The sequence below is a fragment of the Ictalurus furcatus genome, chromosome 7, assembly GCF_023375685.1.
Source record: "Ictalurus furcatus strain D&B chromosome 7, Billie_1.0, whole genome shotgun sequence".
Lineage (NCBI taxonomy): Eukaryota > Metazoa > Chordata > Actinopteri > Siluriformes > Ictaluridae > Ictalurus > Ictalurus furcatus.
In genome coordinates, this window is record NC_071261.1 from 11,393,903 (window position 1) to 11,419,125 (window position 25,223).

General features: G+C 39.6%; 3 protein-coding genes across 3 annotated transcripts; 2 read left to right on the forward strand and 1 right to left on the reverse strand.

Annotated features, from left to right (window-relative positions):
* Window positions 1-20: 20 nt before the first annotated feature.
* On the reverse strand, window positions 21-6,528 carry zgc:153115 (uncharacterized protein LOC768186 homolog). The gene is made up of 2 exons (XM_053628378.1): window positions 5,762-6,528; window positions 21-3,881 (listed from the first exon to the last, which is right to left on the reverse strand). Exons 1-2 carry the CDS (start codon window positions 6,252-6,254, stop codon window positions 3,625-3,627), a joined length of 750 nt encoding a protein of 249 aa, XP_053484353.1. The 5' UTR covers window positions 6,255-6,528; the 3' UTR covers window positions 21-3,624.
* Window positions 6,529-15,690: 9,162 nt separating this feature from the next.
* On the forward strand, window positions 15,691-17,601 carry LOC128610681 (uncharacterized). The gene is made up of 6 exons (XM_053630099.1): window positions 15,691-15,699; window positions 15,788-15,927; window positions 16,419-16,522; window positions 16,667-16,832; window positions 16,917-17,102; window positions 17,188-17,601. The coding sequence occupies exons 2-6, from the start codon at window positions 15,829-15,831 to the stop codon at window positions 17,599-17,601; spliced, it is 969 nt and encodes a 322-aa protein (XP_053486074.1). The 5' UTR covers window positions 15,691-15,699; window positions 15,788-15,828.
* Window positions 17,602-18,301: 700 nt separating this feature from the next.
* Window positions 18,302-24,223, forward strand: LOC128610682 (uncharacterized). Its single transcript, XM_053630100.1, has 17 exons — window positions 18,302-18,682; window positions 18,828-19,279; window positions 19,365-19,549; window positions 19,649-19,831; window positions 19,910-19,998; window positions 20,089-20,258; window positions 20,352-20,505; window positions 20,625-20,704; window positions 20,813-20,993; window positions 21,704-21,859; window positions 21,939-22,072; window positions 22,163-22,321; window positions 23,028-23,211; window positions 23,298-23,509; window positions 23,626-23,814; window positions 23,914-24,042; window positions 24,212-24,223. The coding sequence occupies exons 2-17, from the start codon at window positions 19,178-19,180 to the stop codon at window positions 24,221-24,223; spliced, it is 2,319 nt and encodes a 772-aa protein (XP_053486075.1). The 5' UTR covers window positions 18,302-18,682; window positions 18,828-19,177.
* The last annotated feature ends 1,000 nt before the right edge of the window (window positions 24,224-25,223 follow it).

The window sequence follows — 25,223 nt, forward strand, 5'->3', positions numbered from 1 at the left end:
ATTTAACAGCTAAGCTATTCCAGTTACACAGGCACTGTCCTAAACTACCTCGGAGGGTGTCGTTATACATACTTTATAGGTTACACAAGACCATCAAAGGAATGCTTCACTCATAAATGCCAACACAGCTAATATCGCTGATCAGTTAGCATGAAATAATTTGCATAAAACTGACAGGTTGGCAATATTTGCATTTTTGTGTGCGACACATTTTAAAACACCAAACTAAGATAAACTAAAGCGACACAGCTTTAGGGATGTTAAAGTCTTTTGTTCGTTATCAGTAATGCTAGCATTTCTGTACTGAGCATTCCTTTGACACACATAAAATAATAAAACTTAATAATAGAAACAAAAAAAAAGCACAGAAAAAAGATTAGTGACAAAGGAAGTCAAAAATTAAACGATACTACAGAGAACAGAAATGACACGCAAAAGACATAGGGTTGTTTTTGCATCGAGACACCCACTTGAGGGGAAAAAAAACAAACAAAACTACACATACACAAAAAAGTAAATGCTAACGTACCCAACTAGCATGGACTTCATCATAAACTACCGAGAAGGCCACTACGGGTCACCAAAGAAACTTTATCCACAAAGGCTATGATGGCTAATAAAGCTAAACATGTTAGCATGATCTCACTTGCATAATGCTAATGGTTGTTAGCAGCATTAGCTCTTTTTTTGTTTGTTTGTTTCTTTCCTTTTAGCAGTAATACATGGCATGTGACACTTAAAATACAAAAGAAAGTGTCAAGCCAAAAAAAAAAAAAAAAAAAACCGACAGAATGAAAGACAAGAAAAATAAGACTGTTTTTTGTAATAGCATTTACTGGCCAAGAATTAGCAGTGCTAGCGATAACTGCATACTGATTAGATGTAGGAAGGGGGGTTGAACAAGGGGTTGAATTTACCAGAAAGGCATGTTAAAAAGATTTGAAATCAGTTGAAATGAGACAAGTTGAAGGCCATTATGGCTAAAATGTCGGTGTGGTGAAAGACTAATGCAAAAAAAACAAAACTAAAAAATAACACATTTGCTATGAACAGTATGGCAGACACAGTCAAGTTCTGACATATTTGACCAGAGGTATGATAGTCTTGTTTGTTTCTTTTTTTGACATCCGTTGAGAAAAAGACGTTGTATTTTCATTAGTTTGACCTTTTTGATGTGTAACAGTTCAGATAACTGCCAGCAGCTACCTGTCACAGTCCTTGTATTGCATTGTGTGTGTGGATAGATGCCATCATCTCGTAGACTGTATTAGAAACAATCTTTGAAAAATAAAACGAAACTTTTGCATGGATGGGAAGGAAAGAAGGACGAGAAAAGTGATGCCGGAGTTCATTCAACTGATATTTATCCAAGAAAAAAACAAAAACATACACAAAAAAAAAAAAAACAGTACAGGGGGGAAAATATTTGTAAAAAATTTCTATGAACAAGCAAGTCCGTTTCTTCCCTTTGTCGCACTTATTCAAGCACTTGGGAAAAAAAAGGTACATCCCAAAATTAAAGTGTTTTATTTTTCCCGTGACTGGTCCCGCTCCAATTCCACAGTGTTCCCTTATTAATTTTTTTATTTTTGCAGACGTATATTTATACAGTGTTACCCATCACGCTAGCAGACGGATGCATCATCATCAACAACATCATCTAGAAGAAAAGTGCAATATTGCATATTTGTATTTTATTTTGTTGAAGGAAAAAAAAAAGAAAAAAGAAAAAAAAAACGCCCTGTGGCATACGTTACCTGTAAAAACTGTTTAACGGTAAACAATGGTGCAAAATAAGTTAGAGAGGAATTAAGGCTTTCTGAAATTCCTGATGTGTTTGCATTGTTCTCTGAGATAGATGTGGTTGGAGAGAGGTCGGCGTTTTCGCACTTATACATACATGGCATACGTACGTTCCCACACAAGCAAGCAAGCACTAGGCCCATCCATTAAAGCGATCATCGAGTGCCCTTTATCCCTAAGAGAAGGTCTATAAACCGTTGTAATTTATATAACATCTCTACTCTAGAAGCATCAAGCATAGCTATTCCCATACACTCTCTCACACACACATACGGACAACAAGCTGTCTGCAACCATCCAGCATGTCCAACACGTCTAAATATTTTGATAATTTTTAAAAAAAAAAAAAAAGTTGTTTATGAGAAATACCTAATAGATAAATGAACTAAAAACACGTCGAACCATTTAACCATTTCAGTCATCATGGAACATCAGTATTCATCTTAATTTTGGAAAGGCAATATAAAAACCAAATACATATATGTATATTATATAAATTGCGCAAACAAAAGGTAATTGCAAAGAAAAATAACTTATGACAATATTAAAGACCTCAGCATGGAAATGCAAGAGTTCCTGAATGAAATATTTATCTTTCATTCTCATTATTGATATACATTTTTTTTTATAGGTATTAGTTACCGTCATTAGTTAGCCTATAGAAATGAACGTCACTGGCACTCCAGCACAGTGGCGCAGGTAAACATAAACCAGCTTACAATAAAATTTTTTTTAAAACACCACAAAAAACCCACACAATTCTGAACGGACTATTTGTGAGATTAACAACCGAGTTACAGGTTGTTGTTTTTTTTTTTTTGCCATTTTAAAATCTTACAGTCAGTTACAGAAGAACTGTAAATAGAGCACCATGTGAAGATATGATGTGGTCCATCTAAGACTGCATTCCAGTACTGTTTAGAGCACGCCCTTGTTTATCCTTGGGTTTTAGACCGTAGAGCTAATGCAAAGTGGCAGATGGCATTGAAGCAGAAGAAAAAAGTACTTCAAAACGGTAACATTGGATTGAAGCTAGTCATGATAGCTGATCTGACTAGTCTGAGCAAGCTAGCTAGTTAACAATCCAGCTGTTTAGCACACTAGCCAGCTAGATGACATGCTAAGATGGTTAATTAGTTAGTTAGTCAGCAAGTTAAAATTCACTTCAAATACACTGTGCTTCCTGCTAAGGGCGAATGTTTTTTGTACTGCGTTGTAAGTGGCCATTTTAGTACTGTAATGCAGTTGTGAATGAATGCCAACAAGGGTGCATAAAAAATAAAAAAAAACTGTACTGGAACGCAGAATGAAACTGGAATGACATCATTTCAGACAGTGTCTGTTTAATAGGGGGATTTAACATCCACACGCGTAAACCGGAAAAGAGAAAAGGACATCTCAAACATGGCTGAGAAGTGATGTAACTAAAGTAGACTTTCAGAAACAACTGAAGAATCTGAGAGTGAGGATTGTGCTGCGTTGTGGGCGGCCATCTTAAAATAGCTTAACTGCCTGGAAGGAGTAGCCTGTTGTGCTTGTGGCAAGAGAGGCTTGGAGCACTGAATGGCTCTGTGATGTGTGGAATTCTTGCAGCAGGTTTGACATCACTCGTCAATCATGTTGGATGATACAATTGCACCAGGATTATTGTGTTGAGGCAAATGACCAGCTCAACCACACAACTGAACTCGAAGGAAGGTGAGGCGAGGGGATTCGAAGGTAGTGAGAACTTGGTGTTCAAAACAGGTGGATGATGTGTTTAAAAAATGGGGTTGAATTGGTGTCCAACTGGGTTTAAGTTGTGAAGTGGATGCTGCTGGTTTACTGAGACTGTGTGCTGATGGATGATCCTCGACCCTGGGGTGAGCAATGCCCCCTGCGTCCGATCATGGATGGGTGGAAATCGGGGTGACGACGTGCGTGCTTGATCAGGTGGTCACTGCGCATGAAGCGTTTGGCACAAAGCGGGCACTGGAAGCGCTTCTCACCCGTGTGAGTGCGCAGGTGGCGTGCCAGCTCATCGGAACGGGCAAATTTCTTCTCGCAATTGGCCCAAGTGCATGGGAACGGCCTCTCACCTGCAACACACACCAGACATTAAAACACTACGATATTCACTGTGGTGTTAAACAACTCAAAACATGGCACCTTTGGTGGCAGACCACTCAATCATTAGGTGAGCACTGTACAACTTTGAGTCCAGTGTTTGCACCAACGTCTCCACTTCTTCTACACTAGATGTCTCATTAATATGATATCGAACATCACTGGAAAATGGTGAGTGAGAAAGGAAGCTGTTGCACCTTTGTTTTTCAGAGCCAGCAGCAAAACTTTGCCTTTTGCTTGTGATTGTTTTTCTTTCTTGTAACCATCACTGTGTAACCATGCTAGCAACGTGACCTCAGCATGGCACACGAATACCAACTGAGAGGAATAATGGAAAAAACGCACCAAACAACAAACAAGCACAAGAATCGCTTCACACAACAAATATTTCAATATATTTAATGTGTTTCAGGGCAGAGTTTACCTTAAGCACTAGGCGTATGTATTGACTTTCACTTAAGACTTAACACTAGGGCGGCTGTGGATCAGGTGGTAGAGCGGGTTGTCCACTAATCGTAGGGTTGGCGGTTCGATTCCCAGCCCACGTGACTCCACATACCGAAGTGTCCTTGGGCAAGACACTGAACCCCAAGTTGCTCCCGATGGCAAGCTAGCACCTTGCATGGCAGCTCTGCTACCATTGGTGTGTGAATGTGTGAATGAGACAAAGTGCGCCATTTACCATTTAACACACACACATTTTTTCCCCCCCAGGACTGAAAAAAACCCCAATAGAAATCCTCATAGAATTTGTAATGGTTTTAATGGTTATAAGGGGAATTCTGTTGGCTTTTATTTAAACTGTAATGGTCACTGTAGATCTCTACTGGTAATTTGTTGCTTTCTATTGGTGCCATGTTATGTTTAGTGGATACCTTTGTTCTTAACACATCTTACTGCATAATGGACACCATTTGGTAATGGTTTTAATGGTTAACAGATGATGATTTGTAATGTTTGCAGTAGAAACCATTAGAATTTCTGCGACGTTTCTATTGTTTGTTTTCCTTTTTTTCCGTTGGGGGGGGGGGGGGGGTAATTCCAGAAACACACAAAAATGTTTATTTATTTAGATTTATTTCGAGTCTGAGGAGAAATTAGAAGGGGCGTTGCCTTCTTAGCTAGCTGTTTTCCCCTCTGTGAGGGTGCGCGTGAGCCAAACCAAATAACAACGCGTTATATTTTCGTTTTCACGCTAATCCCAGTGCATTGTGGGATTAATAAGAGTTTTCGGACACCACTCGAAAAGGCACACCTCGAAAATAGTGTGATACACAGTGAAAAGGACATAGTTTTTGGTTAAGTTTTTGGCTAGCTAAGATCTTAGCTTAGTATAGCGCAACCCATCGCGTGCGAATCATAAAAACAGCACTAACGGATTTAACGGAACGGATGACGCACGCGCTGGTGTGTTTGATAGAAACGTTAGAGCGGATTTAGTAACAAAGACGTGAGTAAGACATCTGAACGAACAAACGATGATTTGTTCGTTACAACTGTCTTGAAGTTCGAGTTCATTGTGATTAAAACTGTGACTTATAGATTACCCATATCCGCCATGATGGATTCCACAGTATACACACACATAACTAATATTTATAATACACTCAACCGCTTTTTTTCGGAGTGAAAACTGTTTTCTTTTCTCTTAAAAATCATTTTAACCACCACTTGATTAGGATTAAAACGAAGCCCTACTCTAAAGGAGTAATGATATTAAATGATTTGACTGGTTTGAAGGCAAACTTGGTAATTTACACTGGTTTTGGTTAATGTTTGAATGGGTGGAGTTGCCATGGAAATGTGATTGAACGGTGTGCACTGAGCAGTGTGTCAAGCTCAGTGCTCTCACCTGTGTGAGTCCTGATGTGCGCCTTCAGGTGGGACGATTTGCCGTACACTCGGTCACATCCGTCGTAAGTGCACGGGTGGCGCTTAGAGGGAGAGCGCGGCGCTCCTCCTCCACCTCCTCCCACTGCCTCTGCCCACATCTGCTGGGGGGCGTTGCGGTTTGTCTGTCCCGGAACCGGGGTACCGGTGGGGGTCATGGTCGGGGTCGCGGTGCCCGAATCGCACAGCGTGGCATAACCGCTCTCGCCGCACGAGCTCGACGACGAGCTGCTGCTGCTCTCTGAGTGCGCGGACATGGGCCGGAAAGCGGTGTGTGTGTCCGCGAGGTCGACGTCGGCCTCCTCGCCCGCGCCCTCGAGCCTAAGGGTCTCGCGCACCTCCCTGTCCTCACTCGAGCCGTCCGCCTCGGCCCTGGCCCTGTAAAGCACGGGACCGCTCGAGATCGACACCAGACACTCGGCGGCGAGATAATCGGAGTCGGCGAACACGTTCATGGTCTCGCGCTTATCGTATTTCCACACCGAAACAACAAAGCGCGTGCGGCGCGCGTACGATGTCTCGGTTCCCACACCGTTCCTCAAATAATCTTTTTTTTTCTTTTTTTTTAAATAAAATAATAATAATAATAACCCACGCTTTTCCGGTCCTTAAACGCAGTCCATATGAACTCGGCGAATTGAAATTTCAAATCCAACTTGCTAAAAGAAAGGCAGGAAACTAGCGCGTGGCTGTAGCCCCGAAGCCCGAGCGTGGTGTCCTATATTACCCTCTTCGTTGTTTCATTGTGCGTAAGTGCGGTAAAGCCGGTAGAAGTGCAGGCCACACCCCCCACGCACTCACATAACAGCGTAGAAGGAAAGTAGATGCACGTGACGTTGAGAGTGACGCAACCGAGGGCGTGGAGCGAAACGAGCAGACAACAGGGGTGGGTGTGTCTGAAACGGAAATCAGATGCCGTGCTGCCTCATGAGTCAGCGCCTTAAAATGAGGTTTTTTTTGTGTGTGAGTTTTTAGTAAAGAAAGTCATTTTCCCTGCGTCTCAGTATTGTTTTTAGCACACATCCTGTCACCTGAGGTCCCCTGTACCCCTTTAGGGAGATCCCCGTAACGTCTTCATGACTTTTGTCAGCTCAAATACAATCGATATAAAGTGTAGACATCACGTGCAAAATGTACCCATGAGGCATCCAGACCTGACATTGTTCATAAATTTCATAAATCGGCTTCTCTAGGTGCGGCTAATCCAATCACATGCTTTTTTTTCTTCTAAATTAGAGTCATTAGGTCAGAAAGGGAAGAATTGTCACAGATCCCTATGGGTTCTTCATTTCATCTATCCTCTCTGGCCTGATTAGTGAAGTTAACAAAGAAAACATTGTTGAAAGACAGAGGAGTATGCATTTATTGTCTTAAATTCTGTTCCGAGTTCTGTTGAGTTCAGTGGCGCCAGTCAAAAGCGCTACTACGAACACAAACAAAGCAAAACCACTTCAAATTGGTTTAATTGTAGCCAGGAACTAATCATGAACAATTAAGCATTAAAAGATCACTGTTGTTTCGCCAGACTTATAGAAGCAAAGAATTTCAGCTAATTGGACTTAACTAAAAAGCATTAATGTTCACCTTCTATACACGCTGGTCAGGGATGTAGTGAATTCGGAGCTTTCAGGAATACACCCTGGATTTGGGAGGAAACCAGAGAACAAGGAGGAAACCCACACAGATGCTGGGAGAAACTCTTTTGTCCAAATAGCTCGCAATGTCAATGGTTGTCTGCTGTCATAATGTAAACATACAATCCCCCCCCCCCCCATTAAATGCAGAAGTGCACAAAATAATTTATATGCATGGCAAGCTATTTCTTTTGTACATATCAGTGTAAAAGTTCTCAGAATCTCAAGTCTTTTGTGCACTTTTCTGGCCACAAGCTTCAGAATCTGTTACGCCAGTTTCTAACAGGAAAACAACCATTTGAACATAGTGAAACACTCAGCCTTTTGGAGCTCAATATAGTTCAACACCAACATGAAGGAATCAACAATTTCTGTCCAATCAGATCTGAGAATAAAGCAGAAAACAAACAAACAAATTCAGCCAGATAAAAGAGGCATCTCAACAGAAAGCTTTTAATGCTAACAACAGGCGTCTGCTTCCAGGTGCTGCTCCCCTTAACTACCTCTGAAGTATTTGTTTTCATTCCAGCATAAGAGGAAATACCTGTTCCTATTTCACTTTAACTGCCTTGCTAATACTTTATTGCGCAAATGTTACAGCTTTTCTTTGTCACAAATATGCCCTCGATTATGTAATTATGTAATCCGTGTCAGTCCTCTGTTCACTTTCGTTCTTCATTTAGAAAGTTTTTGTCACGTTCCCATATCTGATTGGTCAGATTGGACTTTCTATTATGTGAGTGCCTTGCGTAATTAAAAAAAATATATATTTCTAGCAAAAACGTTCTTCTCCAAGAAAGCTGATCATGTCTGGCATGTTCTCTGAAATGTTTATGAGATAATTATATCAGTTTTATGACACAGGGTTCAGTTCCAGTGTAATTAATTATGTTTTTCAGTTGAATTTATCGCAGTGTATGGCTTATCAATGTAACTCAATATGAATACATTATTCGGAATGAATAATCAAATTCTGTGTTCTGAATTGACACAAATACTGATATGAATAGCAGGAGCACCTTTTATTTTTTCCAGTTCAAATGTAGATACAGGTACAGATAGTACAGATTTCGTTACAAGCTCATTCAACTCAAAGCCTCCTGGCTCCTTCTTCAACATCTGATGATCCGTCATGCGCTTGCCTGCAATTTTAGAAACATATACCACATTACACCATCACCAACTTCCTCCCATAATGCGCTCTGCCTCCTCAAAGACCTTTTTTTGGACATAACCTTTTTTGATAATAACTTTGTTTTGGAATATAATGATTCAGAAGTATATATTATGTGGGAAAGCTTAAGAGCGTATAATTAGTCCACTATAATGAAACTCAACAGCATCATTTTATATACAGATTCAGTGTTATGAGTCCAAGCTGCAATCATGCACATTATGGGTATTATGGCTCTCCAAATTGACCATAGTTACAATTCGTTTATATTGTTTATAAGGTTGAGGTGAGTAGATAGTGAGTAGTCAATCAGTAGATATGGAAAAACACATCACAAACTTGATTTGTGATCCCAACATGTAAAAAAATACACATAGATTATAGCTCAACTCACACAATGAAGGGAATACATTAACAGGACTGAAATTTATATCCACAATAATGAAGATAACAATGATGAAGACTTGGTTAAAAGCAGACAAACTTTTTTTTTTTTTTGAATAATGTAATTCTTTCTGATCATAAAAATACAAAAGTACATTTCACAAACTGTAACTTAAATAACATGATTTAATTAAAAGGTTTGCCATTTATTATTTAAAGATTTTGAAACCCCTGACTTAAAGTAAAGAAAATTGTGCTTTTAAGTGACCATTCTGCCTCCATTTTATAAACCCATGAACACTTAATCTAACAAAGTCACCCACTTCATACATGTTTGAGACAGCTTCCTATTTGATTAAAACCCTCAGACATCTATGCCTATTTCTGCCCATTTATTGATATCTAGTCCAAAAAATCTCCCTATTTCACGTAGAGTTGCAATTGAAATTATTCAATCCCCATTGCAAATCAGGTTTACTGTCAAAGTTGCAATTGTTTGCAATGAACAAATCAAATAAAAGCAGTTGAAATAGTTCAACACAACGAATGCATCAAGTGATTTCCCATAATTCAACTGAAAATACAACTTATAATGATTTCTCCACTTTCAAAATTATTCAACCCCCTGAATAGAATCCCTCACAACAGCACAAATATGCAAAAGAGGTGTTGTCTCATGCACACCTGATCAAGGGTTTCATTAGTTGCACCAGGTGTGCTTGAGCTGGAACACATGAAATAACTGAACTGGCTAGGGGTAGAAAAATTATTAAATACCTGGACAGGGCAGAAAACGGAAGCTATCAACGGCTGCAACCAGATTTCTGAGAAGGCGGGTTGTGAAAAACCCTCGAGTGACTGCAAAAGACCTGCAACAAGACGGTGGCAACAGACACTGAAGTTTCAGTGAGCACAGTCAGGCGTGTTGTCAACGCAGAAGGTTTCCATGCCATAACTCCAAGCTCAAAATCATATAAATAAGCCACAGAATTTGGGGGATTCTGTTCTGTGGAGCAATGAAACAAAACTGGAACTTTTCAGCACAACAGATCAGTGGTATGTCTGGAGGAAGAAGAATGAAGAAAGAACACACTGTTCACAGTCAAGCATGGTGGTGGCTCGATGATGCTCTGAGGCTGCTTTGCATCCTTTGGCACTGGAAACCTGCAGTGTGTGGAAGTCAAGATGGATTCTTGAAGTATTAGGAAATCCTAGGAGAAAACGTCATGCCGTCTGTGAAGAAGCTGAAGCTTGGGCGTCACTGAACCTTCACTGAACCTGGACAATGATCCCAAGCATACCTCAAATTCCACCAAGGCTTGGTTTCAGAAGTCCTGGAAGATTCTACAGGGCCATCACAGTCAGACTGACCCCATAGAAAATCTCTGGTGGGATTTGAAGAAGGAGGTTGCAGCACGCAAACCCAAGAATATTACTGAACTGGAGGCCATTGCTCATGAGGACTGATCTAAGATTCCTCAGGAACGCTGCCAGAAGCTATGCATCTCGTTTGCAGAAGGTCATAACCGCAAACGGGTGCTCTACTAAGTACTAAAGATGCTTGCCATGAAGGGGTTGAAGAATTTTGAAACTGGAGAAATCATTCTAAGTTGCATTTTCAGTTGAATTTGGGGAAACCACTTGAAGAATTCCTTGTGTTGAACTATTTCAATTGCTTTTGTTTGATTTGTTCAGTGCAAACAGCTGAAAGTTCATTGCAAACAGCTGTAAATTTTAACAATAAAGCTGATTTGCAATGGGGGTTATAAATAATTTTGATTGCAACTGTAGATATGTGGTAATTGTACATTTTTATAACATATCATGTCAATACAGATAGAACAACTACTACACTATCACTACCTGACACTTTGGTGTCCTGTCATAGGTTCCCAAAAAGCGTTTGGGTTATTTGGGGACCAAAGCAAATACAATACAACAAACGAATAACTGTATAGTACCAAGGTCTGTTTTATCTAAATCCATCATGCTAAATCCTTTGTGCACTTTTAAGACAATTAAAGCACAGATATAAACACCATCAAGAAAAAGGTGGTTCAACATTTATATGTGTGCAGTTTGCTAAATTAGGCAGTGATAATTAACTTTTTAGAGAAGCTTTGCACATTCCAGCAATTGGATTTAAAAACAAAACAAAAACAAAACAAAACAAAAAAACCAGAAAAGCTTTATTGTTAGTGTTGAATCATGTCAAAGATTTGGTTTGTCCCAGAACCTCCAGTGGTTCTATTTCAGGAGGAACTTAAGTTGCGGTACTTAAGAGCGACCGTGAGGAGATTTTCTCCTCAAAGGAGTGCTCAGAAGGAAAGAGTTTTATCCAGAGGTCTTGCTCCTAACCTCATTGAGGGCCACATTTTGAGAGATCGCTTTTCCAATCTTTCTCCTCCTCAACAAAAATGGTATGCCATAGTAGAGCGCAGTGACTGGCTAGTGTTTATATTATTGAATTATGATAATAAAATAAATCTGTGATAAAATCATATAGTGCAGTTCAATTGATAGTCAGTATGTGGCAGTGTGTGACTTATTAAAAGCACTCTAAACCCAGATTATGCAGCTCAAGAGCTCAGTCCTGCTTCGGTTTGAGAAATGAGCATCAAGCTGCTGATTTGACTTGACTCTGTGGAATGAAATTTTATTTTATTTTATTTTTTATAAATGCTGGGTTAATCTCTACTTCAGGTCACATCTAACCACTTGCATACTATTATTTGTTTCAAATGATTCCTGCATAGTTACTTTGGAGTAGAATTTGCATGTAAATCATATGTCCTATCTAAATAATAAGTTACAGTAAGACACCCAGCTGAAATGAGCATTACAATAAAATTCTACTCTGTCAGTAAAAGAAACTGATGGCTATTTTTTTTTTTATTAACCCTGTTTAAATTACATTACCAATTAATTTCCAATGAATTGTTATCTTTTGTGTGAATATAATTCTACTCGTTTAATACATAGAGCTTGTCTGCCATTAAGCATAATTTTGGACTAAATAACATTTTGACTGGGAAATCCTTTTAATCTTGCTTTGTGCTTGAAAACTACTAACCTTCAGCCTTTTTTCAATCTGCATTAAAGTTATGCAAGGGGAAAACCCAATGCTTTTACCTCAGGCTTTGCACTCATAAATCATCAAAAACTCTTTTCACAAAGAACACAGGAAAACTTGCAGGTCAAACCGAAAACTGTCCTATGACTCATTTTGTACATTTAGTACCTGAATGCTGTGTGGTTTTATTTGGTAGAACCCGCTCAGTCAGGCCTCCTGCTGGGGAACCGTTCTTCTTATTCGTTCATTCCCTGACACACTCACCACTCACGCGGACTCTCCTGTTCCTAAGAAGCATCAATGCAAGATATTTCTTCAATTCCAGCTCCAGTTGGAATCCAAGGTCATGTCTTTGTCGCTTCTTTTGATGCTTTGGGATCTCTTAATATTGCTCCTGATCAGCATTTTTAGTGGTAAGTGTGTGGGTTTTTTTTTTTTAGTTTTTTTTTTTTTTTAGTTTTTTTTAAAAAAAAAGCTGTTTTTGAGTGAATTTTATAATGTGTATGGGTATTTGTAATGAATTGGCACATATATGGGTGTTGCATGATGTTACCAAGTCCTGCTCATGGTTCATAGTGGAAAACGATGTAACAATTTGTTTTTTGTAAGGAATAAAACACTTGAGAGCATGCTGTTATAAGCAAATACAGAGTTACATTGATTATTTTCCAAGAACAGCACACCCAGAAGTGTTTTAATTCTCTCATACCACAGCAATTCGTCAATTGTTAATTTATTAAAGAAAGACGCATTGTACCTTTTACTCGTTTATAGTTACACTTAATGTCTACGTGACAAATTATTTCCTCTTACCACATGCTACAGCCACTGTAAACAGTCACTCCCTTCATAGCCTCTTTTTGCTCTCTTTTGAAGTAAATTAAATAAAATAACCTGTCATGTTGCCGACTCTGTTAGCATGGTGGAAATCTTAGCCTACAAACTGTTACAAAGCGCTGACACTGAAGACTCCTTCCAAAAATGTGAAATAAGCACTTCCTTAAAGAAAGCATATCAATGACTAGACGTTTTCCTTTGTTGAATAACGACAACAATTCGTTTATTTTTAGGTTTCCGATTATGCGGTGCAATCTTCATGTGCGTGCTATAGAAATGACAACACATTAAAAGAAACTCTTTAACAAAAACCTGTGATCTGAATTACAGCCAGCACTATTGTCAGAGCTGCTGTTATATTAAAATTAATCAACGCCTTCAGACTGATCAGAATCGAGATTTCAACAACGCTGTGATAATTCATACTGTAATAATTCCTTCCTTCGCTCCTTGTTTTCGAACTAGCCGACGGCCATAAAATGCATCAGGGACAGCTTTGCAAGTCCACTTGCTCAGGTGAGAAAGCATATTCAGAAAAAAAAAAAAAAAGAATTTCCATAATAGACTATTCGTGCCCATTCAGCATTTTTGTGGTTCGGTTTCAGTGTCATGGAATATGCAGAAGGGCCAGAGACATACTTATAGGTACAGCACCACTATCACAAGCTCCATGAAAGGACCAACATCAGGAGGAAGTCAACTAGCTTTCGATTGTGTGGTCGACATCGACACGCTTCCAGGATGTCCAGACATGCTTTTGCGTGTATGTATGAAGGATTTTTATAAAAATAGTTTCTTCTATTGACAAGTCTTTAGATAGTTCCCTGGGATAGATTCCAGGCTCCTCCGTGACCCTGTATAGGATAAGCGGTATGGAAAATGGATGGATGGATTGATGGATATATACTGTACTTACTGTAAGACTACTGTATGAGTCACACTGTATGATCTGATATCAATAACAATTCTGAAATGCATTTTCCTAGTCCTAAATTCTGCATAAATGTTCGATTTAAAATGGAATTAATGCGGAATAAAAACACATGGGCGTGTGTTACTGTTACCGCCCAGAAGTTTATAGTTATATGTAATGTTGTGTGGAATATCCACGAAACAAGTTTGTTCTCGTTATCGCTTACATTATAGCGGCTATGTATAAACAGTCAACAATAAATAAGTGCAACATCCTGAAGACTTTCCTGTTTTAGAAAACCTAAAAATAAGAAAAAACAGTTTTTTTCTTTTTTTTTTTTTGACTGTTACAAAGTGCTGAGACAGGAGACTCCTTCCAGAAATGATAATCAAACGCAAAGTCAACAACTATGCACATTTTTAATCCGTTTATATGAAGTATCTACCGTACAAGTCCTTGTATACGTTGTTACTATGTAAACGATAACGCAATTGAACGAGTGCGTTGATATAAACCTGTGATTTGACTTACAGCTGAACTGGAACTGCTGTCCCAGCAGCTGTTATAGAAAAGTAATGAACCAATCAGAATCAAGCTCTTTAGCTTAGTCGATTCACTAGAGATTAGTGTGAAATTAAACGCCTTTTTTGTTGTTGTCCTATCTGTAGCTGAGGAATCCACAAATTAAGCAAAGCTCACCAAAGAAGGAAAACTCTGTACTACGCTTGAAAAACATAAGGTAAATCAGGCTCAGTGTCTTTATTTATTATGTTTTTTCTGTTCTATCTTATTCTTAAACCCGAGTGCAACATATTTATGTAACTCGTTTGTTTTCTTTCTTGCCTGACACTACAACACTTCTTCATGCAGCTGTTTCTCATTTTTACTGTTGACACAGTGGTTTAGGTTGCGACTGCACTACCATATGAAGTCCTTATTGTCAATATACAACTCTGGATCGGTTTGTGTATCCTCCAAATAGCTTCTCAGTTTCGCCGCAGTCATTTCGTTCCAGATCAGGATGCTAACGGTCCATCTGGTGTTTTGGTTTTGGTAGAGAGGCGCTGGAGAAGAAGCCCCTGCGGTTCCTTCTTCAGAGGGGAAAGGTTACAGCCTTGTGCCCACAGGGAACCGAGCAGGTGTGGGCTCTCAACATCAAGAGAGCCATACTGAGCATGCTCCAGACCTCCCACTCCGGACGGGTGAGAGAGATTGTGAAAGAGGTGAGGACCTTCTCAACAAGTGCTCATATTTTTAAAAAAAATAAAAATAAAATAATAATAATAATAATAAAGCAGGATTTTGAAGCTTTACTTCGTTATAGTGTATTCATAAATTGGTTGTAGATCATCTGCAGCCAGTTGCACCAGTACAATGTAAGCTCTAGCCAGTTATAGCCTAGTCTGAACATAAAAGTATTTCTTGTTTTTAAACTACGTAAAATTGATTAACTGACTCATCTTCACAGACTGATATATATGGGATGTGTATCAGTTCATATGAGCTGAAGGGCACTTCGCTAGTGAAGACACGGCATCTGCAACAATGCCTCCAAGACAGAGTGAATGATTTTTGGTGGAAATCTGTCCCTCTAAAAGAAGACAGGGTAGGCCCTTTCAGTGATGTGTTACATATCTTAATATTGTATGCCAAGCACTCATAACAGTCAGAATCTGGCCTCGAAAATGATAATGATTGCTTTATCAGACAGTGAATGCCAGCCTCAAATGTACCCAGCTCTATGGAACAACCATGATGGACAAGGTGAACTGCACCGAGACAGTGGTACTTGTGCCCTTGTCAGGGTCAATAGATATTGCCCAGACCAGCACGGTCTCAACCTTGACTCTTTTGAGAACCCTGGATGGGATACAAGTAGATTCAGGTAGAGTGAGAAGTATATCAAAAATATTAATATGACAACAATTTGTCATACTACTGACAACTCCTGAAAATTTTCCATTTACTATCAGGGTTGTATGACGATGGATATTTGACTGATTTGGAATTTGACATGGAAGCTGTGAACCCAATCCAAAGAGGATCACGCTCGGTTCAGGAAGTCTCAAGCACAGTGAGGAGGCTTTGCGCTCATTCGGCAGACCAGCAACAGGTCAGGTCCCAGTTTATTCCTCAGCATTTAACTTACTCTTACATGGTGTCTAAGGGTGCTTTCAGCATTAAGTCCATTTGAATTGGGTTTTCCTGCTCTGTGCAAGTTTTTGGGGCAGAACACAGCAATCTCGCTCAGATGCGGACCAAAACAACCGTAGTGGTCTAGGTCTGCTTTCAAGTATTTGATTGCAGTGAGACAGCAGTTTGACTGAATCAACCCAACTGCAGGAAGTGAACCAAATGTGCCGCATATACTTTGGGTTTGCAGGGTTTTTTTGGCAACTAAGCCAAAGGACAGAGCTGTAGTGCTGCTGCAGAAATGTCATGTATTCTGGATATTTAGTACGAAGAATAAAAAGAAAATACGTGCTGGACGTCATGGACCAAATAGCAAACAGACAAAAAGCCAAAATTTCGCTCTGATTGGATTTAAGGGGACAAAAGTAACATTAATGTTTTCAGGTTTTACTTCTCCTTTTTGTGCCTCAGCAATCAGATCTTTTTCTGAGTCTGGCCCTCCAGTTGAGAACATTGACACTCCAGCAGCTGAATGATGTCTGGCAAGAGGTCTCCTTTAAATGCCTTGATGACTGGTCAGTTTTTCCACCAAGTTCTTATTATGAAGCATTTATTAATCTGTCAGCTGATTAAAAGAAATTCAATATTTGAAACTCACCACTGAGTGTTACAAAAATGTTGACAATCAGCTTTTGCTGGTTTTCTTTTTGTCATTATAGGCAGCCTTTGCTAGAGGCACTACCAGCGTGTGGCTCTGAAGAATGCATCCAGTTCACAACAAACCTCATCCTCAACAAGGAGATTGGTCAGGATCATATAATCTCCTTCCTTAGTACCGTCACATTTGCTTCCCATCCCACACCATCAATGATCAGCCATATCAGTGTGAGTTTTTGCACTGCTGAAGAGGATATTGCATTGCTGTCAAAGATTACTTAATTTAGCATTGTTTTCCAATTCCTTCCTCAGTCTCTGTTGACATTTCCTCCGATTCGTCCGAAGACTATACTCGCTGTTTCTTCACTTGTCCACCGCCTCTGCCGGAGGGAACGTACTCCATGTAGTCAGATCCCTGAGGTCCAACAGCTTGTGCGGGTTCTGAAGGAGGATCTAGGAGAGAGCTGTGGATGGCAAGAACCCTTACCAATTACAGAGGTACAGTCATAAGAATGCTGCTGTATGCTGTGAGAAGGATGACATATTGAATTAACTGATGCCAGTGTTCAACTTTCTTTTGCAGCTGCTGCATGTTTTGAAAGCAGTGGAGAACATCGGTCTGCCTGAATTCATTCCTCAATTGAAAATTTGTATTCACAACCACTCAGCACCTGTAGAGCTTCGATTAGCTGCTGTACAAGCCTTCAGACACATTCCCTGCCATAGAAAGGTATGTATCTCTATAGACCTTGTTTTGAACAGGCCTAGCTTTTTTTGTTTTTGTCTAGCAACTTTCTTCCAGTTTGGTCATTTTGCCAATTCCCAACCCCAAACTACCAACCAGGGAGTGGAAAGGCTAGGACTTGTTTCCTCAACATATGAAGCCACCACAACTTTTTTTGAACTGCTGCTCATGCTGCGTCACATTGCAGCTAAACACACTAGGAGGAAAATGCTAAGTGCCCTCTTCTACGTACACTGGTCAGCGTCACATTGATTGGCAGGGGAGAAAGAGTAATGACATCCCACCCACCCAGAGAGCATGGCCAATTCTGCTCTCTTGGACTGCCATCAATGGATGGTTGTGGCATTGTCTGGATTCAAACTCATGAGTTCCCAAAAATCTGTTGAAAAGCCAAGTTGGTCAATCTGGTACACCATTTTGGTCAGCAAGTAAGTTATTTTCCAGATTCCTTGATACTTGACTAAATTGATTAAAACATGCTTAAGAGAATTTGATTGTCAATGACAGTCAGACAATCTGATACAATGGAACTGTTTCCATTTACCAGCACATGCCAGCTAGCCAAGATGGTCTACCAGTTTGATCAGCTCAGCCTGTGTTTTGGCATAGCTGTTCAGACTGATCTGTTGAATTCAACAACTTTGTTTGTCTCACTTTAGAAAGGAGTTCTTGCTTGGGCATACCAGCAGCCTCAAGAGGATGTGGAAATTAGGATTGCTGCATATCAGCAGCTCATGTACTGTCCTGACCAGGAGGTGTTCAGGATTGTAAAAGACACCTTAAGAAATGAGACATCTACCCAAGGTATGATATCTAAAACAAATATTTGTGGCAAATAAAGGTTCCTTTTATTTATTGTCTCTTTTTTTAATGATTTAATCTTGTTTAACATGAAATTAATTAAAATGCATACGTTCGGGTTTTCTGCTTTAGTGGGCTCTTTTGTCTGGAGCCATCTCTTCAACATCCAAAAAACAGAAGACCCTCTGAAGAGAGACTTAATGGAGTCATTGCCACATGACATTATCAGTAAAGACTTTGAGGCTGAACCATGGAAATATTCGTCACACATGGACTTCACAATGGATACTGGTATATTATGGTCCTCTCTGTAGGCTACAGTATGTGGGTATAGTTTTTGGAGGTAAATTATCATGTATTGTGTTGTGCCATTAGTCTTTTTTTGTCCTTTTACTCCCTTATGTGTTTGAAAGGAGCGGCCATCCTCAATATTGAAGGAGCCCTGGTTTTCTCCCCAGTGTCCTTTCTGCCACGTTCGGCAATGACCAATCTGACAGCTTACTTGTTTGGCAGATCATTTAATATTTTAGAGGTAGCAAAATAATATATATATATATATATATATATATATATATATATATATATATATATATATATATATATATATATACGTTTAAATAATTTATTGCATCATTGTACTGATGGATACCATTGTGAAACTCATATGTTGTGGTCAGGTTTCTTTCAGGATGGAAAATGCAGAACCTTTTCTCTGGAGTATGTTTGAAGGTCAGCATGCTTCTACAAATAAAAGTCCTACAGATCAAACAGGACCATCTACATCACCTGGGGGAAAAAAGCAGAAAAGAAATGAGGGCAGGTGGTCTAGCCAACAAGAAAGTGCAAATCAGAATGAGAACTGCAAGTCCGACATCTTGAGTCCTCTCAAAGCTAAGGTGAGGGATCAGTTTGTGGTGATTTGTTGATTTTTTTTTTAGTCACACATCAGGAATAACTAGGTTTTTGGTTTAAGTTCACAGGAAAGAGGAAAATCCACAATGAGTTTCAATGCTGGATTAATGTGAAGATGTTTGGTAGTGACCTCACATTCATGACCTGCGATGAACTGCTTGGCAAATTGAGAGAGCTATCACTTAATGTAGCTGGCTTCACTGTGGAGCTTCTGAAGGTAAGAAAATACCTTTTCACGCTTACATAATTTAATTTCAACAAGCCTACATAATTTAATTTGATGAGTATTTTCTATATTTTAGGGTCAGGAGATTAAGGTAAACCACAGGGCAATTGTGGTAGCAGAAGAACTGGTCTTACCATCAATTTCAGGGTTGCCAATCAAGCTGAACATCAACATGTCCTCTTTCTACTCCCTCTGGGTGAAGGGTAGTGCTAACTTTAAGGACTGGTCTCAGTTCTCCTTGGCTGGTTATGTTAAACCAAAGTAAGCATGCTGTCTTTCTAGTTTCTAGATGTATTTCCAAAGTTGTCTTATTTGGGATTACAAGTGCATTCCTCTTTTTGTGGTTGTCCTTTTAACCAGGACATTTGTTGGCATCTCAGCAAGAATGGGAATAGATGGAGCTTTTGGTCGAGTTGGAATGGAGTGGGTCACCCAAGTCAGAACATCCACCAGCTTGGACGGAGGCATACATGTGCACAATGGACAAAGTCTGAAGATGGTTCTCAACACACCTGATGATGTTATGGATATTTTGTCCTTTAGGTCTGAAATGTTCTATCAGAAGAATCTAAAAAATGTTGGCTAATCTGTAGTAGACCACTAATGCCTTTCCTGAATCAGTTTCAGAATGTATCGCGTAAATGGAGAAAGTAGAGAGGAGCTCACACCAAGGAACCTCAAAGAGAAGACTACCTGTTCTCCCAAAACATGTACTCGTCATAATTTTACAACATCAGTTACAATAGATTACCTTTTCCTAAAACGAAGTGCATTAAATCAGTGGTTTCCTTTTGGTCAAGGGTCAAAGATGCTTGGATGGCAGTTATGCACTGATGCCACCTACCCCGTGCAGCTGTTGGGAAAAAGTTTTCCACCTCCTGGCCCAATTATCTTTAGTTTGAGGCTCCAAAAACTAGACAGAGTCCTTCAAAAGTACCTTTTAGAAGCAGCTTATGCCTTTGTTCCTCAGGTAGGTTTTTCAGTGTATCTTTATAGCTGAAGATCCAATTAAATATTTCCTCTATTGTTTTACTTGTAGTTGCTTTTGTTTTTTATTTGCCAGCAAAACTCCTGGATCCCACGTGAAGCCAACATCCTCCTCTTCCTTGGAACTCCACAATCCACTATCCCCCGAGATATATCTTTGGACTTCAGTCTCAGTCCTCAGAGGCTAATTCTGAAAATTGTTCACCCTCTGAAAACCATTCTTATTCAAGGTTACCCATATGGTTAAAGACCATTTTGAGTATAGTTGTCTGTATTATCAGCATAGATTCTTATGCCCTGTGGCTCTACCAGAATGCCGGCATTTCTCATCTTGTATTCTTGTCCACAGGGCAGTTTGATGAACTGAATGGTCAGAGGTCAGGAAGAGCTGAAATACTAATAGATGACAAGTACCATTATTACCTAAAAGTAATAAAATTACATGTTCAAAGCTGAACAATGTACAGCATTTCATTAGAGGAAAAGTTTTATATGTAATATATTGTATATGTACCATCTATTCCTCCTGTACTTTAGGGACTGATAAAGACTCTGAGTCTTCCATCAGAAAAAAGAACACAATACCAGCTGGAGGCCAAGTGTGCAGCAGATGGGCATCCAGTCATACTCTCTGTTAATGTCACACATGGGCTCAACAGGAAGATCAATGTCTCTGCTAAGTTGAGAAATGTCTTCATTAAGGATGCTTCCTTTTCAGGCAAGACCTTTATTTTTGGCCCCAATTACATGCATCATGTTAAATACACATACACATGAGTATACCCTTAGAAAACAAGGTTCCAGCTAGCACCATAATGGATAGTTTGGTATGGGACTACAAGGAAACCCCTTATAGGCTCTATGTAGTACCCTACAGAGAGACAGAAAAAAAACCTAAGCTAGTGTACCATTAAAGACTCAAAGAGAGAGATAAAATCCACTTTCATGAGGTTTTTTGGTAGGATTTTCTGACAAATCAGTGAAGTAATCCAGGCAGTCATTGGTATGATGATGAGCAATAGCAAATACAGGCACAAGGGCAGTCCAAAGACGATATTGAAGGCAATAGCAAAGGTCGTAGGAACAATAAGGCAGTCAGGAAGAATAACACTCAGGACTTACTCAACACTCATCATTTGCAAGACTTTGCAATGACACCGAAGAATGCATGAGTTTATATACACATGACCCAGGACATACAACAAATGAAAGAACTAAATTAGTACTCAGGAGACACTGAACCTTGCTAGGGAGGGGTAGCATTCAGAGTTGCTGTGACAGCTAGAACCCTTAACGATCTAAGGAACCTTTGAAGTAAGAGTAATGGTAACTAAGCCATCAAGTTCTATGAAGGAAGAGCTGTGATTCCTATACATTCTTAAGCAAAACATATATTGGATCAAAAGTTCTATCTGACTTTATCCACAGTGCAGGTCGAGCGGAGGCAGGATGACGGCAAGAGGCAGTATTCAGTGGATGCAGGGCTCCTTTTGCCTTACTTACTTAGCACTAGGATCTTTGGACTACTTGAACACAGGGGGATTGAGTGGGCCTCTGGCTTGAGGATCAGATATGGGGTACAAGGTTAGAGATCTAATCTTTAAACATTGCTCCTTAAAACAAGTAGAGAGAAGCTGATCAACTGATTTTATGTTTTCTGTAGAGGACTCAGAAAATATGCAAGAGTGCCACATGTCCCAGAACCTGAGACATGAGTTCAAGCCAGTTGAGATGCACTACGGCACAACAGTAGAGCATGAGCTCCAGTGTTCCCACATCACATTCATCAACCACAGGGTAACAGTATTCCTTTATATATCTATATAAGGTTATATCACAAGCTGAATATGAATGGTCATATTGTTACTGTGTTGTTCTGAATTACAGATTCAGATCCAACATGAAAGGAGCCCCATTAAAATTCAGTCTTCCCTTGACCTGAGCTATGGCAACCACTGGAACCAAGGTAGCAACAAACAAAGAGTCCTCTTGAGTCAGTCCTTCAGGAACCAGTCTGGACAGAGTCTCACCAGTTATGCTCTGGAGGTAAAGCCTATTCATAGCTGGTATATTTTGTTGTACTGTACAGCTCCAAGGTCCCTTGTTCAATCCTGCACTCAGGATGTCTGTATGGAGTTTCTGTACTTGTTCTCCTAGTGTCGGCTTGGGTTTCCTCCAGGCTTTGTGTTTTCCTACCACCTTTCAAAGGCCATGCCAGTAGGTGAAAATGGCTTTGCTAAATTGCCCCTGGCTTTGAATGAGTGTGTAAGCCTATTCCAGTGTACCTGGGATCGGCTCTGGATCCACTACAACCCTGACCATCCATTCATCCATTTTCCATACCATCTATCTTGCACACGGGGGGGTCTGGGACTTGGGCGGACACCCTGGATGGGGTGCCAACCCATCGCACAGCACATTTGCACAAACATTCACACATCCATTCACACTACGAACAATTTGGAAATGCCAATCAGCCTACAACACATGCCTTTGGATTGGGGGAGGAAACCTGAGTTCCTGGAAGAAACCCCCAGTGCACAGAGAGAAAATGCAAGCTCCGTGCATACAGGACGGAGGTGGGATTCAAACACCCAACCCTGTTGGTGCGAGGCAAACATGCTAACCACTATGCCACCATGCCCCCCATGTTAATGTGATTTCTTTATTTAGAAGTAGTATGCCCACTAGCTGTCTTCAGTTCTATAACATGGCTGAGAAAGATGGCTAAGTTGAAATCTTCATATTTCAGTTTAGCTTACGAATCCCAGACAAAGGACTGAATTTCAGGACTCAGTTCCTGTACTCCCACCAGAAAAGAAGGCAGTCTGAGATGAGCACCCATCTGAAGGTCAATTATAATGACCAGATTCCCCTAGTGGCTGGGCTTCATTGGAAAGATATGTCTGCAAAAGTTTCATTACAGAAATGGGAAGGTACTGGTCCATTATAGACTTTCAAGAGTTCTACATTCATGGTATGCATATATCAAGCTTTTCTTTTTTACTTCTTCTAACTGCAGGGTCCCTAAACATGGACACACCTTGGCTGTATGTCTACATGGCTCATAAGTTATCTCAACTCCAGCATGGCACAACCCAATTCACTTCTGAAATTACAAGCCGGAGATTGGTTACCATTCATAACTTGATGCTGGATGGCCTCTACAGGGAAAGGGGCAGAGACAGAGAGGGACACTTATACTTATTCACACCAACAGCCACCTATCTAAAGGTAACCATCATCATCTTATGATGTATTTCAATATTCTGCATCTTATAATTCACAGATTGTTAGGAATACAGATAATCCCAGGACTGATTCACTTATATGTGTTTGCTTTGCTCCAGGTTGGTGGCTACGTCATAGCAGGGAAACGTAGAGTTAACGCCTCATGTTCCATCAGCACAGCTTGGATGCCAACCTTGAGTGGCGACATTTCACTGGGGAATGGAAAAGAGTTGAAGACTCTGGATTTGAGCACCAGCTATGGCAAGCAGAACCTCAACATCTCCTCAAGCCTCAACATTGTAGATAAGGTACAGGACCTATTCAAACCACAAAAAAGGGACCATTCTAACTGAGGCACTACGCCCTTTTTGAGTAATGACTTCTATGTTTGATCATTCTTATTTCAGAAGCTGAAGAAGAAATTCTTGATGATGACTATGACTCTGTCAGACCTAAACTATTCTTATCTTGAGCTGGATATTGGCGGTAGAGTGGAAGAGATGAGGAAGGACATGAACTTGTATCAAAAACGATGGGTTCTGCACTTCAGGTATTCTTGTTTTTTGTGGTTTTATGGATTGATTATTTATTTCTGATGATGAGATGGTACTATTAAAGCAATAACAGAAACAATGATGGTGATGTTACTGCTTAAATTTAGATTCAAACTGTGATTTTTTTTTCCGTCTGTATTTCTTTCTACAGGCAGCCATTTAAGTTCCTCCCACAAAGTCTACACCTCCAGAAGACTTTCACTATTGATCTGTATAAGGGAATCTACATTCTTGAGTCAAAGCTGCTGCTCAGTGACAACAGAAAAGCTATTCATGTGCTGACTTTTGGATTCCAACCCCAGCAATTTCAACCATATGTATGTTCTAGCTATCCATTATTTCAGATTTGTGGGTTTTTCTTTTTCCAAATGATGCTTATGCAGGAATATTTGCTCTTAAGACAATACCTGCTGTATCTTAATAAGCATTATTCAGATTATTATAAGATCATTTTGTAGTAACCATACAAGTCTTTAGCGGTATTGGCTCAAAATCTTTGGGTTGGTCCTTCAAGACATTGTGCTTGGTCTTAGGTGTGTTCCTCCCTGATTAATTCCTTTAACTTGGAAAATGTCCCACAAGACTTGGAGATTTGCATTAGTATCCACAAAAACCAGGTAAGCCAAAGAACTAAACATCATTCCATATCTTTTGCACTTTATGCACCATAAAATAATGACATTCTAGCAAGTGAAAACATTAATTTAGACAAATTTGTCTAATATGAACAAATATAAGTGTGTCTATTTGTGTAATTTGTAAATATTTTATTAATTTCAATCTTCAAATTGATTTGCCAGTATCTTGAAATAGACCCTTGAATTAAGTAAGAGACGAAATGCTCTGAGGTGTTATAGGAAAATAATCAATGATGGGGTGTTGTGATCTCAAAGTTAATTATTTGATTATAACATCAATTTATAACATCAAAACGCTAAAATCTTTTACATTTAAGAACGTAAACAAAGAAGGTTAGTTCTTTCCTAGAGTTCCTAGAAGTATTAGAAGTATTACATAGAATTGCCTAAACTCAATATATATTTTTGCTGTAACTGTGGTACTTATGAAATTGTTTGAATATCATCTAATGTTGCTTTTTAGACCATACATGTGCTGCAAGGGAGGATGCTAATCGCTAAAAAGGAGAAACTGCTAGTTCTCGG

What these genes read in the sequence shown, in the direction of transcription:
- zgc:153115 (XM_053628378.1), bottom strand. Translation starts at nt 6,254, where the DNA reads ATGAACGTGTTCGCCGACTCCGATTATCTCGCCGCCGAGTGTCTGGTG. An exon ending in GCACATCAGGACTCACACAG is followed by an intron (nt 3,882 to 5,761) that starts GTGAGAGCACTG and finishes TGTGTGTTGCAG; the next exon opens with GTGAGAGGCCGTTCCCATGC.
- LOC128610681 (XM_053630099.1), top strand. Translation starts at nt 15,829, where the DNA reads ATGGAAGCTGTGAACCCAATCCAAAGAGGATCACGCTCGGTTCAGGAA. An exon ending in ATTCGGCAGACCAGCAACAG is followed by an intron (nt 15,928 to 16,418) that starts GTCAGGTCCCAG and finishes TTTGTGCCTCAG; the next exon opens with CAATCAGATCTTTTTCTGAG. An exon ending in TTTAAATGCCTTGATGACTG is followed by an intron (nt 16,523 to 16,666) that starts GTCAGTTTTTCC and finishes TTGTCATTATAG; the next exon opens with GCAGCCTTTGCTAGAGGCAC.
- LOC128610682 (XM_053630100.1), top strand. Translation starts at nt 19,178, where the DNA reads ATGTTTGGTAGTGACCTCACATTCATGACCTGCGATGAACTGCTTGGC. An exon ending in AGTACCATTATTACCTAAAA is followed by an intron (nt 20,705 to 20,812) that starts GTAATAAAATTA and finishes CCTGTACTTTAG; the next exon opens with GGACTGATAAAGACTCTGAG. An exon ending in CAACAGCCACCTATCTAAAG is followed by an intron (nt 23,510 to 23,625) that starts GTAACCATCATC and finishes GCTTTGCTCCAG; the next exon opens with GTTGGTGGCTACGTCATAGC.